Source organism: Mus caroli, unplaced genomic scaffold, assembly GCF_978045245.1.
Source record: "Mus caroli unplaced genomic scaffold, Mus_caroli_1 scaffold_17, whole genome shotgun sequence".
NCBI classification, from domain to species: Eukaryota; Metazoa; Chordata; class Mammalia; order Rodentia; family Muridae; genus Mus; species Mus caroli.
The window spans coordinates 86,748,253-86,765,876 of record NW_028227272.1 but is presented as its reverse complement, the minus strand read 5'-3'; the positions used below and the strand labels follow the sequence as shown (position 1 = coordinate 86,765,876).

Here is a 17,624-nt window from a genome sequence, read left to right as displayed (position 1 = left end):
CAGAGCCATTACCCTAGTCCTCTGTCCAGACTTTCGATTGGTCTTCCCACTGACATTACAGTGCCTATGTTTTATTTGCTAGAGTAAGGCACTACTTTCAGATGGACCTGAGAACCCACTTTCTTTCCTTGATTTATTTCTTATTCCTCAACTGTTTAATTTCTGTGGCCATAGTTCTTATCTTTAGAAATTCTGTTAATTTGCATGTTTTTTTAATGCACTTTAAAAAAATAATAATAATTGCAGCCTGGTTGTTTGACGTTTCGTATCAGGTAGCTGGATTTCCGGTGTTCCTTGAAGTCTTCTGCCCTCACAGGGATTTGCTCTGTGTTTGTCTGTTTGCTTGCTTGTGGCTGTGCACAGCCTAATGCATGCTGGGTAAGAGCTTTCACACTGAATTACATTTCCAGCCCTCTGGTGTCTAGCAAGGCTGCCTTTGGCTTCCTGCTTTAGCATGGCCCACTTGTGCACATTCTGTGATGCCAGTGAGGGTTGGCATTACTCCCGTCCCCTGTCCCTGCAATGAAAATCCAGAAAGACCTTGTGCTGGTGCGTTGGTTTGAGTGAAAACGAGCCCCATAGGCTCATATCTCTGAATGTTTGGTTCTCAGTTTCCACTGTGCTTTCCCGCCGTGATAATCTGGGCTAGCTCTCCTAAAGCTGTAAGCAAGCCCCAGTAAAGTGCCTTTCTTTGACAAGCTGCCTTGGTCATGGTGTCTCTTCACAGCAACAGAGCAGCAACTAGGACAAAAGGTGATCATAGCCTGAGGGAAGAGACCTGTCTTGCTCCCTTCTACTCTCTCCTCAGGTTGTCCTGACCCAGAGAGTCGCTTCCTTTCATGTGGTTTCAGGAGTGTGAGTCTCAGATAGGAATCTGCATGTTCAGGTTCTGTGTGAGAAGGGGTTGATGCATAAGGATCCAGTGGTGGACATTGGACCTGAGCATTCACTGGGAACATGCAGAGCTACTAAGAAGTAGAGGCTTGAGCTCAGGCCCTGTTCCCTGTCTGTGGAATCTATGATTAGCCAATCCTCAGGGGTCCAGCATTTGTGGTCCCCCAACCCCGTGTGTGTGTGTGTGTGTGTGTGTGTGTGTGTATGTGTGTGTGCGTGTATGCATGAATTTATGTGTGTGGGCATGGGTATAGTTACATGTAAATACAGGCATGGATATGCATGTGTCTGTGTGAGTGCAGGAGCCCCTTGTTGATGGCAAGAACCCTCCTCCAGATTACTAGCCCTCATGACCTAGTCTGTCTGAATTTCACTTCCTCCTCCGCCCTCACCTCCAAATGCCACCCCATTGGCATTGGGATCATAGTTCCAATGTAAGGATTGTAGGGAATAACTAGCCCATAGCGATCACCATATTTGTCCAACATATAAAGGATAAAGATGTATATGAAATACCACAGCAGCAATAATACAAATTCCATTTATTGAGCCAAGGCCATGATGTGCACTCTGAGACTGCTCAGTACACATACACAGTACATACAAGGTATACACAAGGTCTGTGCTTACCTTGTGCCGCCTCACTCCAAAGGCGCTCAACCATGACTATTCATGGTGACCCCTGCTTTCTTCTGCTATTGTGTGACAGGGCACAGCCTCTCCAGTGAGCAGGGCAGCAGTGCTGAGACAGCTCCGGAAGAGGGCGAAGGACCGGACTTGGAGTCTTCTGATGAGACAGATCACAGCAGCAAGGTGAGAGATTTTCATTTTCACATCCCATGTCCTGCAGGATCACAGCTGACAGGCCACCCCGACAGCTGTGTGTGCTCAGGTGGGCTCTCCGTGGGATACAGTGTTTTTACTTCTGAGATGTTACTAAATAGCTGGATATGAAATCTAAATCACAGCCTCTGTAACAAACCCATGTGGGAGAATATAGGGCAGAAATCACTTGTAATGAATTGAAGGCCTCTTTCTTTAATTTCTGCCGCGGCTGGAGCTCCCCGTTAATGCCGTAATTTCACCCCATTTCCTTCTTCTGTCTTCATTTGTGGAGGATGAAGCATCGTCCTAAGTGTGCATAATTGAGTCAGCAGTGCCTTCTGCCACTTAGGGGCTCCGTAATGAGCCGCATTTGAGCAATCTGCTCTCAGCTCTTGTTCAAGGTGCACTCTTCTACGTTAAAGGGAAAGGAAAAGGTTTTTTATTAAGCCAGTTATACTGTTCTAAAGTCGAAGACGGTGAGCAAAAACTTTCTTTTGCTGCTCTGGTGTGAAACAGTGTGACTGTTGCCCGGGACTCTGCATGGGTCTGTGCTCTTTTACCAAGTGCTGTGTGCGCAGCAGCCCCTTTGCTCCTCAGTCCCCACGGCCAGAAGACAAGTTCTCAGACGGAGTCACTGTGTTGGTTCCTTCTCTGGTGCTGTGATAAAACACCCTGACCGTGATCTACTTAAGGGAAGGGAAAGGTTTGTTTCATCTTAGGCTTTTCAGGTCATAGCTGATAGAAGTTAAGGCAGGACCCTGAAGCAGAAACACGGAAGAGGTGTTTGCGGTTTGCTCGAGGGCTCCTGCTTAACTAGTTTGCTTCCCTCCCCGTCTCTCCCTTGGGTATTCAGACCTAGTTGGCCTCGAATTCATAGACATCCCTTTGCCTCTACTTCTTTAGTGCTAGGATTAAAAGCTCCACTACCATGTTTGACTTACTAACTTATTTATAGAGAGTCCAGGACAATCTGCCTAGGGATTGGTGCCACCCATGGTGGGCTAAACCTTCCCACCTCAGTCACCAATCAAGACAGTGCCTCACAGACTTGCCCAGAGGCCATGCTGATCTGGCAGTCCCTTCTCTCCCATGACTCTAGTCTTGAGTATGGTTAAGACTTAGGGCTAATAAGGACAATCACCTTGTAAGACTCTGTTGGTCTCTCCAACTGCTTAGTCTATTCCTTGACACTTAACAAGTCACTTAACAAATTAAACAAATAAACAAATATCAGAGGCCAGAGAGGGAGTTGGATCTCCTGGTGATATAGGATGTTGTAAGGGGATACTCTTGGGCAGTGAGAACTGATCTCTCTGGTCCTCTGCAAGAGCAGGTGCTGGTTGGTTTTTGTTTGTTTGTTTGTTTGTTTTGGTCAGGTTGACATAGGTTTGAGTCATCTTGGAAGTAACATCAATTTAAAAAAAAAAATGCTCCTATCAGATTGGCCTGTAGGCAAGCCTTTGTGCCATTTTCTTGGTTAATGACTAATGCAGACCCAACTCATTGTGGGTGGGTGGTTCCACCCCTCTGCAGGGGTCCTCCATGGTATAAGAAAGCAGGCTGAGGAAGCCATGGGGAAGCTTCCTCAGTGGCCTCTGCTTCAGCTCCTGACTTCCCTCAGGATGGACTGTGTGACTCAAAAATACAAGGCAAATAAACCCTTTCATCTCCAAGTTGCTTTGCATGGTGTTTATTACAGCAAGGAAGTCCTGAGACCACTGAGCTCCTGTTAGCACCTGCTGGTAGGTTAAGTTTCTCATTTAAGAGGTTTGAAAGCAGAAATTTCAAATTGTACTGGCAGATCTTGGTGACTGGGCTCCACTGTATATTAATCAATTAAAGCCACACTAATTTTATCTTTTGGATATATCGGGTACCATTTCATTTCATCTTGACAACACTCCTGGAAGAGATGCCACCCAGTTCTATTTTACAGAGGAGAGAGACACTATACAGTCCTGTGGTATTGAGAGGAAAAGAAAAAAGAAGAAAAGAGAACAGTCTTGTTCCAGGCCTTGTGTTATTGGTGCCCCCTCCATTTAAATCACCCGAGACCAGGTTGTTTTGTGCTGGCATTGAATACCAGGCTTCACGAAAGAGGGAACTCATTTATCAGTGGAGCTAGAGGCCAATTAGATACACAGCCATGAACCATTTAACAGGCTTCCTAACGCTTAATCTTCTTAAAGTGCCTCTTGATTAAGGTTAACCGCTTTGGTTGCATCGACTGTCTTGGTGTGTGAATTCATTCATTTTGAAGTGTATGCTGCTGTAACCTGGGAGGGAAGATTAAGCCTCATCAGAATGCACACACATTCATCAAGCAGAGAGAGACTTACCTAGTAAATAAATAGAAACTGGGTGGAGACAAGGAACCCGACCCCTAACTTGACCACCTGATGGAAGAGGCTGACTGCTGCAAATTGTTTTCTAACCTCCACACACGGACCATAACAAGCACGCCTGCCCCCCAACAGAATAATGAAATGAATTCTTTTTCCTCCTTGTTTCTTTTTTTTTTTTTAAAGACAGGGTCTTACTGGCCCGCCTAGAGCTCACTATGTTGACCTGACCCCACTGGCCTCAAACTCATAGAGATCAGCCAGCCTTCTGGGATTAAAGGTGTGCACCACCATGGCCCGCTGTGTTATCAATTTTTATTCTGCTGGGAAGCGTGAGGCCGGAGACCCCATGATTGTCTTCTTCCTATTTATTTTTTTATTTTCATTTTATTATTATTATTATTATTATTATTATTATTATTATTATTATTATTATTATTTTGCTGTTTCCTTCCAAATGAGCCGGATGGAGGGGAAAAGCTGTCGCTGTTCTCTGTCCTTTAAATGCGGTTTGGCCGTGCCCGGCCGTTTGGAGCTGAGCAAGTGGGTAATGGTGAGCTTGTTCTCTGGAGATGATTCAGGAATGTGGCACTGATGGGTGGCGTTGTCACAAGGCAGGGGACTGTAGTCACCTCTCCCTTTGTCACTGCCTCCTTCCTCTGGTGGCATGGTGACAGCCTCAGGTCTCCTCATCCACTGGGTGACTTACTCCCCTTTACAGCTTCTCCTTGAAAACTCTTGCTTGTGGAATAAAATGCTAATTAACCGAGGTCAGAGGAGCCCAGCGTCCTGTCCTGCGTTCTGGGCTCCCTGGTGGCTCTGGCTTTTCTGAGTTTTCCAGTTAGAAAATGTATTAGAATAATTTTTTTTTCTGACTTTTTCATTCACTACCACATATCGTTCCCTTTTCACACATGTTGTAATCACCTGGGAAGTATCAGTTTTTGTATCTAAGCATCTGTGTAAAATGCGGCAGGGCAGGGCGCGCCCCGTTGTGGTGGGGAGCCTCGAAGTTGCGCTATCTGGGCACTTTTAATATTCCTGTGCCATTCGAGACGCTAGCCAATCAGCTGATCCCACTGGCTGCAGGGCAGAGCCACCCGCATCTGGGGAGGCGTGCTGGGCTTTGTTTTCTTGTCTGCTTTGCCTCTCTCTGGAACTTTTGTTGTTGAGCCAGGTAAAAATCAAAGCATGAGTTCTTGTCCAAGATGTAGCCGCCTTTGATAGCCTCCCAGAGCTGGAGTCGGGAAGCGGGTGCCGCTCTGGGGGGGTTGCGGCCACCGCGAGACCCGCATTGAGATGTGGTCCCAGGTCTGCTCGGGAGAGCCAGCATGGGATATCCTGGTGAGAGAGCGCTCTCAGAAAGCTGGGCTTTCTGAGTATTTTAAGAAACTTCGGCTTCCTTTCTGAACGCGCGCGCACGAGGTGCTAGGAGGAATTACCATGAGACTCTATCCCTGAGGATGTCTTCGCTGTGGAAGATCAAGCGCAAGCCCAGGGTCGAGAACGACAGGGCTGGCGACTCTATCTACCGCACCCTTCACCTGGTGAGCGAGCGCCTTGCTGTCTCTTTCCGCCCGCCCTGTGCACTGCTTTGGGGAAAACTTCCTTCCAGGCTCTATTAATGACGCTTATGCTTGTCCCACACCTCTGCATTTCATCCCCTTTTCCTTCAGGACTCCCTTGTTAACGAAGAACATAGATCGCAGTGGATGGGGGCCAGTCAGTATTTGCATGAAGTTGAATTTGTATTGGGTCTTTATATTTATTTATTTATTTATCTTTAGATTTAGGCGGTAGACAGCTGTGGCTTTTTTTATTTCATTTTTTTTTTTAAATCTTCCTAACTGTTACTGATGTTTTCCCCCTTTCCTTTTGTCTATTGAGATTTGGAACGTATTTTGTGACTGATCCACTATGCCCCTTTCCCCCACCTCCCACCTCTGACCTGGGACGGGGAAAGCAGTGTGCAGCCAGCAGCTGGGACTGTGCTTGCCCCTTTGGGTCTTCTATATGCTGACTTGCAGTGGGTAAGGACAGTTTAACATTCGCTGACCTACTTCAGTAGATCCAGCTCTGGCAGTAAACGGTAATGCTCCGCAAAGAAATGCAGAGCGGGCTCCTGGCAAGGAACGGGCTCCACAAAAGCAGCCTTCTGATACCAGTGCTGTCACTTAGTGAAACAAACTTTGACAGTCCAGGGCTTAGCTGTTCCTTGTTTGAAATTTGTTAGAAGCCACCCAAAAGCAGGTAAAGAATTATAGGAACTGTGAATGACTGTAATGCCCTCTAAAATTGTGAATTTTTTTTAGCTTCATTATTCTCCCCCTTTCCCCTCCCCCCCAAAAAAGCTTAAATAAAGGCTGTAAGATTTGAGGCCATTCTCCCTCCTTTCTTTTAAATCCGTGGGCAGTGTTAAATCGGTCAGAGTCAGAACACTTTCAGAAGTTGCTCATCTGCAGGCCAACGACGGTGCCTTTGGTGGTTGCATAACAGGAAGGCTTAAGCAGCTGGGTGGCTCCAGTTGATAGAGTGTCCTCAGGAGTCTGTCGCCTCTTCTGTTGTCCTTTCTTTTCATCTTGAACGGGGTCGGGGGAGAGGATGTTATAAACACCAGGCCTCTCTCACACCGCCAGGAAAGTGGCCCTGCTCCTCCTTTGTTGTCTTGCCTCCTTGTGTTGGCTAATTCTCCCTTTTGTCTGGGGGCAGGCACCTCTGCCCCCTTCAACAGTTTAAAACTCTCCAGTGCCCGCGAGTGCTGCTCTTTGGTTTCTATGGTGACCGGTCCTCAAGTGCAGAGTGTCTTGTGCTCCCTACTGCAAGTACCTGCCCCTCTTTTTCTCCTTGAGCCCAGGCTGCTCTCAGCGGGAGCATGTTGGGAACTTCCCACCCAGGCTGCCTGGCTGGGTGTGTGAGTGACCCATAGCCTCCCGATAGCCAGTGATGGATGGATGGGCAGGTCTTCCTCTCTCCACGCTGCACCGCTGCAGGTGACGTGGACAGGGTCCATATTGACCTTGTGGCGTTAGGAATTTGGCCACAGTGGAAGGCAGATGTAGGGAGCTGGAGATTTAGCTGGCCAACCATATGTGAAACTGATAGCTTGAGAGAGCCCAAAGGAGCACCATTTCGTAGGTGCTTGAAAGGATATTTTGGGGGTAATATTTTAACCAACCAAAATTCTCAAACCTTATAGTATCCTTTAAATTCTCTCCAAACAGAAACATGCTACTCATTATATCTCCATGTATTATGAAAGTTTTATTCGTTTTCACGTAACATGTATTAGCAGTGGGGGGAAAAAGGCACCTACTTCAAAGTCAGTACCTTAGGACACACCCGGAAGCCTGTATCACGAGTGAGTGAGCAGAATGGTGTGAGGGGTCCCGTTCAGCTTCAGAGAACACTCAGAAATGGCCCTAACGAGGAAGGAGTGGCTGAGGCTGAGCCTAAGCCCTCTAAAGGGAAACTGAGGAACAGCCTCCCTTTTATCTTTAGGGGCTACATCTTGAGACTCTCAGTGGATGCCAGAAGCCGTGGCTGGGTGCACAGTAGCAATTCCTGCATGTACTGGGTTCCTTACGCACACACGCTGTTGATGAAGTTTAATGTTAAATTAGGCGCATTAAGAGATGCGTGACAACTAATAGAGCTGTTGTGCACAAAACATAAGAGCATAAAACACAATGCACTTTGATAAAGATTTTGCAAGCAGGGTGTTCCCTGGAAGAGCCAAGACAAATTTAGTGTTTTCCACTGATAGTGCAAAACTGAGAAAGTCACCCCAAAGATAAAGTTGGATAATCACACTTAATGTATGTGTATGCTCGAATATATAAGTATGTAGACACACACACAGAGAGAGAGAGAGAGAGAGAGAGAGAGAGAGGAGAATAGCCAGGCTGCTTAGGGAAACCATCCAGGAAGGCCTCTGGTTGTGGGGATGCAGAGCGGCAAGACTGAGATGCTACCTCACAGAGACCAAGGCGCTCCCTTGTCCACACTCTGGCAAGTGGATATCTTTGGGTATTCATGATACCACGGAGGAATCAAAACCTCAGAAATCCCATTCCACACCTCCTGTATTTAGCCTGCGCGCAGTGACCCAGTGTGATGGGTCATGTCTTTTGGGATGCCCTGCTTCTGGTGTATGTGAGAACCTCTTACGACGCTGGCTGCCTTTGTGCAGCCGAGGGTTCTGTGTGGAGTGGTACCCAGAGTCACCTGGGTAACCGTCTCAGTGCTGAAAGTACAGGAAAGGGTATTTTACTGATAATTGGGGTTTGGTGCCGAGTGCGTTTGTCATGGGAACTGTGTGTGAAGGACAGCCAGCTGTGGTTGCAGATGGAATTGCACAGGTGCATGGTGCACACAGTGGTGCCATGTTACAGATGGAATTGCACAGGCGCATGGTGCACACAGAAGTGCCATGGGCGCCTTTGTTTGTTAGCCTCCTTGGCCAGGTGGCAAACCAGAGCAACCCCGGGAAATTTGTGTTAGGATGGGGGCTGGGCACTCACTCAGCTTTTATCATCTTCTGCACGTGAGATTTTCTCCAGAAGGGCACAATTTTTATTCCCTCGTAACCACACTGTCTTAATTACCATTAGATCATTAAAAGGGGACGTGAACATTATGTTAAGATGACTATATTTGTTCCCCTTGTTTCTATTTTTATGACAAAGCCCAATTTGACTATATCAAGATAACCCCAAGTTAGTGAAGTCCTATCATAACTAATTCCATTGTTTCTGCACAAAGAGGCTTTGGTGAAAACCGGCAGTCTCTCCTTTTTAGCAGCCTTACTGAGATAACACTCACATAGCATACAGAGCAGCCCATTTGGGTGAGCCTTCTGTCACCTAAGGGATATTACACGTCTAAACCCCACGGTTCCCTGGAGGGTACTGAAGAGTACCTGTGACAGGTGACATGCTCTTTCTGGCAGGTAGCGGAGTTAGCAGTAGCCATAAATAAGCCATGGCAATTATAAGAGACTTGGAATGCCTGCTGTGTGAAGCACAGTCCAGGCTCTGAGCTTTCCTGCCCTGTGCTGCCCCTTAGGAACCTCAGGAGGTTCTGAGTAACTCTGCGTTGTCTTTTGCATATGCAAATGACCCTTCACTGTATCTATAGACCAGGTCTTAGTGTTCCTGCCTTACTTATTTGAGAAAAGGATGTTCTCCCTAGGTGATAAAGGAATAATTTTTTTTTATCCGCACCTGAGATAGACAACAAGGGGATTGAAGAGAAATGTAAGGTGGAAGGTATCCACCCAACGTGATTGATTCATGTGCATTTGACAGACAAATAAGGTTCCTTGCTCCAAAACAGTGCCTGGGGCAGTCCATTCCACCAGACCTTTGACCTCTGCACCCAGGAAACAGAGACAGGCTAGCATGTCTTTGAGTTCGAGGCCAACTTGGTTTACATAGTGAGTTCCAGGACATCGAGGGCTATATAGTGAGACCTTGTCCTTAAAAACCATCCCAAGCCAAATCCCAGGTCCTTCCGATCCCACCATAGGTCCCCATTTAAAGGATCTGAGCCATGTCATTGGGGTGGTGAGGAGAACGGGGCTTCAGTGAGCTAAGCTGCTGAGCCCACTGGGTTTTTCATCAGCTTACACTGCAGACAGCCGTTGCCATCACTCTGTAGGGTGGAACTGGAGAATCCTAAACTTGAGATGGAGAAAGCAATCTTGGGCAATCACTGCAGCCTTCCCCTCCGTCTTGTCCTGAGCTCCACAGTGGCCTGTTTCAGGGTCATTCGCCTTCTGTTCAGAGAAGAAGCTGGAAACAGCAGAACTCACAAAAACACAGCCATCTGTCTACACGTGGGAGTTTCTAGTGGCTACAGATAGACATTGTCTTCCAGCAGGCTACATAAGTGGACAGTGTATGGAACAGCCTCGGGACTGAATGGGAAGCCTTGTTCTTTGTGTCGGGCAGCACTAATCCCATGCCTCTGTCTTCTCCTTTGTCAGGTTCTCATGGAGGGGTCTAGGCTTTGGGCTGGGGCAGTAGCTTGGTGTCAGAGCACTTGATTCTGAGGCCTGGGTTTCATTCCTTGGTAGCATTTCTCTATACACTCCCTGGCTGTCCCCACACTCCCCCACACCCTAGTACCCCTTAAAATCACAGGCTCTGAGATGTGCTTAGGTAGTTCAAATCCCAGGTCCGCTGTGTCACCTTGAATGAGTTACTTAACCTCTCTGGGCCTCCTTTGTTTCAGCTGGTCAGTAGGAGTTATAGCCCTTCTTACACCCTGTGAATGAGTATTAATACAATAGTGTGCCCGAGGGGAAGTGAGCTCTCACTCACTAGCATTCCTTACATTGAAAAATGCCTTGTGGGGGACGGGGTTATGGGGCAGCAAGGCTCCCTGCTGAGAGGTGACACTATCTGCTGTGCCCCACAGAGCACAGAACAGGTTGCAGCGTTTTGCCGGAGTCTGCACGAGATGAGCCCCTCTGACTCAAGCCCGTCCCCTCAGGATGCCACAAGCCCTCAGCTGGCAACCACACGACAGCTGTCGGATGCGGATAAACTGCGTAAGGTGATCTGTGAACTGCTGGAGACTGAGCGCACCTATGTGAAAGTACGTTTGCCTCCCGGGTGCCCAGCGTCCTCAGCCTCCAAACCCCTCAGCCTCCCAGCCTCCAAACCCCTCAGCCTCCCAGCCTCCCAGCCTCCAAACCCCACCCCCAACCTTCCCCCCATCTCTACACACACACACACACACACACACACACACACACACACACACACACACACACACGCAAGCCTCAAGGCCTTACCGACCTTCTCTTAAGGAAAGAGTGAAGGGGGCCATTGCCTGGGTGTAAACCTACACGGAGGTCCAATTATGGACATGGAGATCTTGATTTCTTTTACAGAACTAGAATATTGATTAACATTGATTGTTAGTTGTTATTTTATATATTCATACGGTTGGTGGATATTAAATCATCCTTCTGACTTTTCTAACTGTATTATAAGCTGCTGCTATATCTGGATTTAGGGCCTGGTGAGATGGTTCACTGGTTATGAGCCTGTGCAAGCAGAAGGACATGAGTCCCAGGGAAGGCTCACATCTGTTTCCTGTGTGTTAGTAATTGTTCTGTTCCTACCCCAGTCTGACAGCAGAGCGATCCGGTTGCTTTTTGTTTTTCTAAGACAGGGTTTCACCCTGGAGTCCAAACTGGCCCTGAATGGAAAGTAATTCTGCTTCAGCCTCTCCTATACTAGGATCATAAGTCTATGCAACCAGGACTGGCCATCCATTTTAACTGCTCCCATTTTAGTCTAAACACAGCTAAATATTGTAAGTTTAGCATATTGTGACCCGCAGGCAATATCCAACCTTGCTGCCTGTTTTTGCAAATAAAGTTTTATCGGGACACCGTCATGTCCATTTTGTACGTAGCTGCCTAGCCCCAGAGTATAACGTGAGCTTAAGAGTTGATTTCCGAAGTGCCCATGGGGCCTGCAGGGTCTGTGCTCCTTGTAGAAGAAGCCTGCTTCTTCCTGTGGTAATGGGCTTTCATCCCTGGCTCCTCAGAGTCCGGAACACAGTTTGTCTTTCAATCCCATAGATTCCTTGCAGACTTTGAGGTATGCTAATGAAGTGTCCTTCCAATTTGTAGGACTTAAACTGCCTCATGGAGAGATACCTGAAGCCCCTGCAGAAGGAGACCTTTCTCACCCAGGATGAGGTATGGTGGGGCTGTGTTGATCTTGTGAGGTTCACACTGCTGTTGACCTGCTAGTGAGGAGTGGGAGACTGAGCCCTTCTAACACTGAGGCGGGGGTGCATCTTGATCCATTGGGTCACAGCAGGTCAGATGCAGCTTGTTAAGTCTTGATGGACACTTGGGACAAGAGCGACTGCCCTATTCTCTAAGAGTAGACTCTTTAGCACTCAGAAACCGTGCAGTCAGGCCCAAGTAAAGTTGGTGAACCCTCATGTGATACAGGGTAGATTCCATTCTTTTTTGTTTTCTAGCTTGATGTACTTTTTGGAAATTTAACCGAAATGGTGGAGTTTCAAGTCGAGTTCCTTAAAACTCTAGAAGATGGAGTAAGACTGGTCCCTGACTTGGAGAAGCTTGAGAAGGTTGACCAGTTCAAGGTAAGCCAGGTCCTTAAGCTGCATAAAGCCACCCCTCTGTGCTGCTGCTGCCTGTCTTGTGGGTCAGGCTGAATGCCTGACGCTGTGCTGCAGGCGGAGCTCTGAACTTCAGGAGCGTTGTCTGATGCCGTGGACTTGATTAAACGTATTTAGCTGCCAGTGTCTCCTTTGGAAGCAGCATAGACCTGAAGGTTACGTTAGCTAGTAACAAAATTAAATTAGTCCCTTGGGTCTCTTAGTAAGGAGAATCCATGTTGTCCTGGGGAATTTTGATGGACATAGTGATCCCTGTCCAAATGCACAGTGTCCTTGTGGTCTTGGTGATGATTGTGACTATGGCCCCCGGAAGGGTTACTCACACGTGGCTCAGTTCCTCTCCCTAGGTTCATATTCCCTGGCAGGAGTTTCCTGTGCCAAATTTCAAATCAACAAAACTCAATGATGTGTGTGCTGGCTTACATGTCACACCTCCTGTGCTTTTAACACTAGGATCAGCTGTGATGTCATTGACAAAGCGCCACCCATATTTAAAGTATAGGATCTGAGAATATATATATATATATATATATATATATATATATATATATATACATGTACATATATATATTATCACATATATATGTGTGTGTGTGTATGTGTGTCTGTATACATACACACTAATACACGAGCACATATACACACCAACACACACATGCACACGCACAGACACATACATATACACACACATATGTGCACACACACACACACACACACACATTCCTAAGTGCCTGTGAAGCCGTCACTATAGTCAGGGCAATGACATAATCATCTTCAAAAGTCAGTTCCTGTCACTTGTGATTTCCTGCTCCTACCTCGCACTGCCTCCCACCCGCAGGCAGCTATGATAACGTGAGCTGGTTCACATCCGGCTGATGGAACTTCCTCTTGGGACTCTGCAGTGCATGCTAGACTGTGGGGCCTTCCACAGTCCTGCAGGTGACAGCACAGGGCATCTGCAGTAGGAGTCTCTCCCATCATGTGCAACACATATCGGAGATAACTTTTTTCTGGTACCTGTATGACAAACACTTGGTAACCGCTACTGTGAATAAAGTGGTGTTGTTTTGTGATTCTTCCCAGCTTTTCCTGTCTAATTTGTGATCATGACTCGGATAGCCACATCTTACATAGACCTGTAGCCGTGGCCCTGGAGAAGTAGAGGAAGAGGTGAACATGAAGGAAGAGACTTCAAGTCTCTGATTACCGTGGATGCCAATTACGTGTGGTCTAAAATAGACATTTCCTTTATTAGTAGATGACCTGGACTTCCTCCACACTGTGTGTTGGATAAACTTTGTGTCTGTGAGCCCAGGTTATCATTCATATGTAAAGTCTTAAGCCCTTGCTTGGAACCTAACTCTTAATTATTTTTAAAAAATATTTATTATTGTTGTCATGTGTGCTGACACACGTGCCACGGTGAGCATTTGGAGGCCAGCTGGTCCTCCCCCTCCACCCTTCCACGGGTTCCAGGGAGAGAAGTTCCCAGGTTTTTATAGCAGGTAGTTATAACTGGTGACTCACCTCGTCAGTTCTGTGTTTTAATTCTAAGCCTAAATGAAGAAAGCCCCTCCCTGAGCAGGACCAGACCCTTGTGGACCTTCTGAGGCTCGCTCCTCATTCATAGGGCAAATGGGAGGGATAGAAAGCCACACACCAAGTGTATCTGCCCTAACAGGGAAGATCTGTCCCAGGGTGATTGATCACCTCGGGGCAGCATGTCCAGGCTGAAGAGATGACGCCTGCTTTCTACACTTGAACGTCTTCTGCGTTGGTGTCGCTTAGGTTCTTGTCTGCTCCCTGGGAGACGACGGAGGGGCTTAAATGCTTTGGAAGGCCCGGAGACTGGGGTTGGTGCAGAGTGAGGCAGAGGTGATCTCCTCCTGTTCTCGCCTCGTCTAAATGAGAAGGGGCACGAACCCATCTCACTTCTTCTCTTTAATCTAGAAAGTGCTGTTCTCTCTGGGGGGATCCTTCCTGTACTACGCAGACCGCTTCAAGCTCTACAGTGCCTTCTGTGCGAGCCACACAAAAGTCCCCAAGGTCCTGGTGAAAGGTAAGGCAGGGTCCGGTGGTTTGGACGGGTGTGCTGGTTGCTGGTTCGCGTATGTGTGGGTGGCTGTGGTGGATGGCTCTTGGAGAGAAATCCGAGAGGCGCCGGTGTGCGAGGCTGACATCCCGTATGCCACAGTGTTGGTTTTGAGGAGAGAGATGTATTACTGTCTTAAATTCATCATTTATGAGTTTTCTTGCACTGGAAGTTTTGACTGAGCCATCTTGGGCCCGATTCAGCAGGTCTTCCTGCAGTGGTGTGCAGCCCCCTTTACCCTTCCTTCTCATTCATTTCTGTGATGACCACTGTGCTTCTCCAACTCCGTTCCGGAAGGTCGTCTTTCACGAGCTTGTTTTCATGCGTAGGTGTGTGCCAGCGGCCATCAGTGTGACTACCGAAGGATTTCAGTTATTCGTGAAAATTACTCTTAGTGTAGTTATTCTTACACAGTCCAAAGTATAGTTTTTATGTTGGGAGAGTTCTCTTACTGCCCCCTCCACTTCCTTTCTCCTCTCCTTCTCTCCCTTTCCCTTCTTCCTGTTCTTTCTCCTTTCTACCCACCTCTATTTTCTCCTTCCCCCTCCCGTCTCTTCCCCATCCCCTCTCCTTGAGAATCAAACCTTGAATGCATTATGTGTGTAAGACAAACACTGCCTGCCCCTGTGCTGCACTTCTGGACACTTTCCTTGGAGGTTTCGAAGATATATAAACTTTCTGCAGCCTCCACAGTTCACTGTGTGGTGGTCATCGACAGGCGAAAGCTGATCTCTCAGAGATAAGAGAGGAATGGCAGTCACCAGAGGCAAGGGGGACTGGATGGGTTCCTAGGAAGAGGACGGTTAGCAGGTAGATAGATAGTGCAGCTAAAGGGGAGGGATATGGTCTGTGTGCACAGAAAGGCTCTAGCACAACGGGCAGGTAGAGCGCTCACCCTATGTGCAGAGAGCTAGCCGTGGGGTCAAGCCCCAGCTCCTGCAAGAGAAAAATCAAAGCGTGTGGCGGAGTGGTGGTGGGTAACACTAGTTAGAGGAAACAGTGTTATCGACACAAATCGGTGAGGCTGTTTTTGACGGGTATTCTGATCATTCCCACCAGTCATCGTGTAAGTATATATAAAGATAGCACAGCCTACCGCTTGGCTTTGTGTAATTACTGCAGACCCATTTTAAAACCTGTGTCTGGTCCCTTGTGGCAGCACCCATCTGTAACTCCAGCACGCAGCAAACTGAGACAGTAGGTAGGTCTCGAGTTCAAGACCAGCATAGACTATCTGGCTAGACCTGGTCTTTTTTATTTTTAATCCAGTTTATTTAAAGGTTTTCACCTTTGGTGTCAGTGTAGTGCTTACCATGTGTGTCACCCTCTGCTGCAGACAGAGGGGGTGCTTTGGAGGGTGGAATCAGTGGAAGGTGTGGCTTCAGAATGATCTATGGAAACGCGGGTGCTTCACCTCAGCATTGCTCTGTGGTTGCCAAGAAAGCCGCTGCTCATCACACTTGGTCTTAGCCAAAAGGCCGAGAAGCGATGCCTCTGCTCATCAAATGCCTGGATGAATGATTTCCATATGTTGGGTTGATGTTTGCTGCCCAAGAGGACCAGCTTCACTTCATTGAACTTTAGGAAATGCTAGAGTAATGCAGGTCTCTGGGTGACAAAAGACCCTGTCCAGGACAGCATGAGGCAGGCATGCTGGGAGTGCTAGTCTAGGCAGCAGGGTTCTCAGAATTTCCCTGTCATGTGGTCTGATCTTAATCCATTTTCACAGTGCTGTGTTGGCTGTGTGGGTGTGTTTCTTTTAAAACCTTTATTGATTGCTAATCATTATTGGAATGCCAGAATAGCCGTTATTAGAATTTTTGCTCTGTAGTGAAGGTATGCATGCATAATCATTTTCCAAGCAGTTAGTACTTTTAAAATCATTCAGTTAAATTTTGCCTGTGTAGATTTTTTTTCTCAATTCACTAATATTTTCTCGAATCTGAAAACCATACCTTCACTCCCAATTGTCCCATAAAACAGTAGGCACGACCTACATTTTTCTTTTTTTTTTTTTTTTTTTTTTTTTTTTTGGTTTTTCGAGACAGGGTTTCTCTGTGTAGCCCTGGCTGTCCTGGCACTCACTTTGTAGACCAGGCTGGCCTCGAACTCAGAAATCCGCCTGCCTCTGCCTCCCGAGTGCTGGGATTAAAGGCGTGCGCCACCACGCCCGGCTGTGACCTACATTTTTCTAGTTGTCAGTTGAGCTGTGGGTTTTTTGAGACCCAGAGCTTGTTTCTATGTATGATTCTTAGCAGACTGAGCCGGGAAGGGTGGGAGGACTACATGTGTTCGTGGGAGGACTGCACATGTTCAGGGAAGCCCACTCCTTCCTCATAGGAAATGCAGTTCATGACTTAGTGACCGACAGCTACGAGGTTGCACTGGAGAGCCACGGTGTGCTTTTCAGGCCGGAGGTTCCTAGGCCCTCTCTGAACATGATCAGATATTAGAAGCCAGTCTCCCTGGGACAGCTCTCGAGCTAGACAAGTGTCCCTAGTGCGTGTAGGCCAGTGTCACCCTGTCATTTTCCTCCAGAGATTTTTTTTTTTTTGAAAGGAGAGTCATGATCTGAACCTGCAGAATCCGATCCCCCCCGCCCTTCTCCCCTCCCCCGCTTTGTTTTTAACTTCGCTCCCTTTTCTCCTTTTGAGACAGGGTCTCACTTTGTAGCCCCATCTAACCTGGAACTTGTCATGTAGACCAGGCTAACCATGAACTCACAGAGACTCACCTGCCCCTGCCTCCCGAGTGCTGGGATCAGAGACACAGGGGGCTCTTGATTCTTCCTAACAGGATTTCAAAGGGCTCAGAAGTTGTGGCCTTGTGGGCTCCTTTTCCTAGGACTGATGTTTTCCTTGCTGGGTAAAGGCAGAAGACTCACTCTTTCATGAGGCCCTTACACAGTATCTCAAGTCTTATGTAACTAACCGGGGGCAGGGATTGATTTTAATAAGAACACGAGTAAGCACTGCCTTTTAGGAAACGGCTCATTTCTTCAAGAACCATCAGGTTCCTCTGAAGAATCTGGGACCACGGAGGGCTGTGTCTAACTTCTGATGAGCAGACACAATCCTGGTGAAGACTACGGTCCTGAGTATGGAGGAGGAGTTTGTCCTGGCAGGGATGAGTCTTGTGGACTGATCGGTTCAAAGGCCGCAACTCAAAAGTAACCGAGCAGTAGGAACATGCAAGGGAGGGTGTGGAGGAGCAGCTCACTCGTCACCTGACAGGCCCACAGTGGGGCAGCCACCCTGCCAGCACAGTCACACGCGTTCACCAGCCCAGACATTGTTGACATC

The 17,624-nt window shown here is 47.6% G+C and overlaps 1 protein-coding gene across 7 annotated transcripts in view; it reads left to right on the top strand.

The window, feature by feature from the left end:
* The window catches only part of Tiam1 (TIAM Rac1 associated GEF 1), a 349,838-nt gene that overhangs the window by 312,919 nt on the left and 19,295 nt on the right, over positions 1-17,624 (top strand). For 6 of the 7 annotated variants that reach the window (XM_029470566.2, XM_029470562.2, XM_029470564.2 and 3 more), the window contains 5 exons: positions 1,604-1,707; positions 10,482-10,661; positions 11,710-11,778; positions 12,069-12,194; positions 14,181-14,289. In XM_029470566.2, coding sequence (XP_029326426.1) covers positions 1,604-1,707; positions 10,482-10,661; positions 11,710-11,778; positions 12,069-12,194; positions 14,181-14,289 — 588 coding nt within the window. Of the gene's footprint in view, positions 1-1,603; positions 1,708-5,175; positions 5,609-10,481; positions 10,662-11,709; positions 11,779-12,068; positions 12,195-14,180; positions 14,290-17,624 lie in introns of those variants that run through there. The other variant, XM_029470568.2, reaches the window with a different exon arrangement.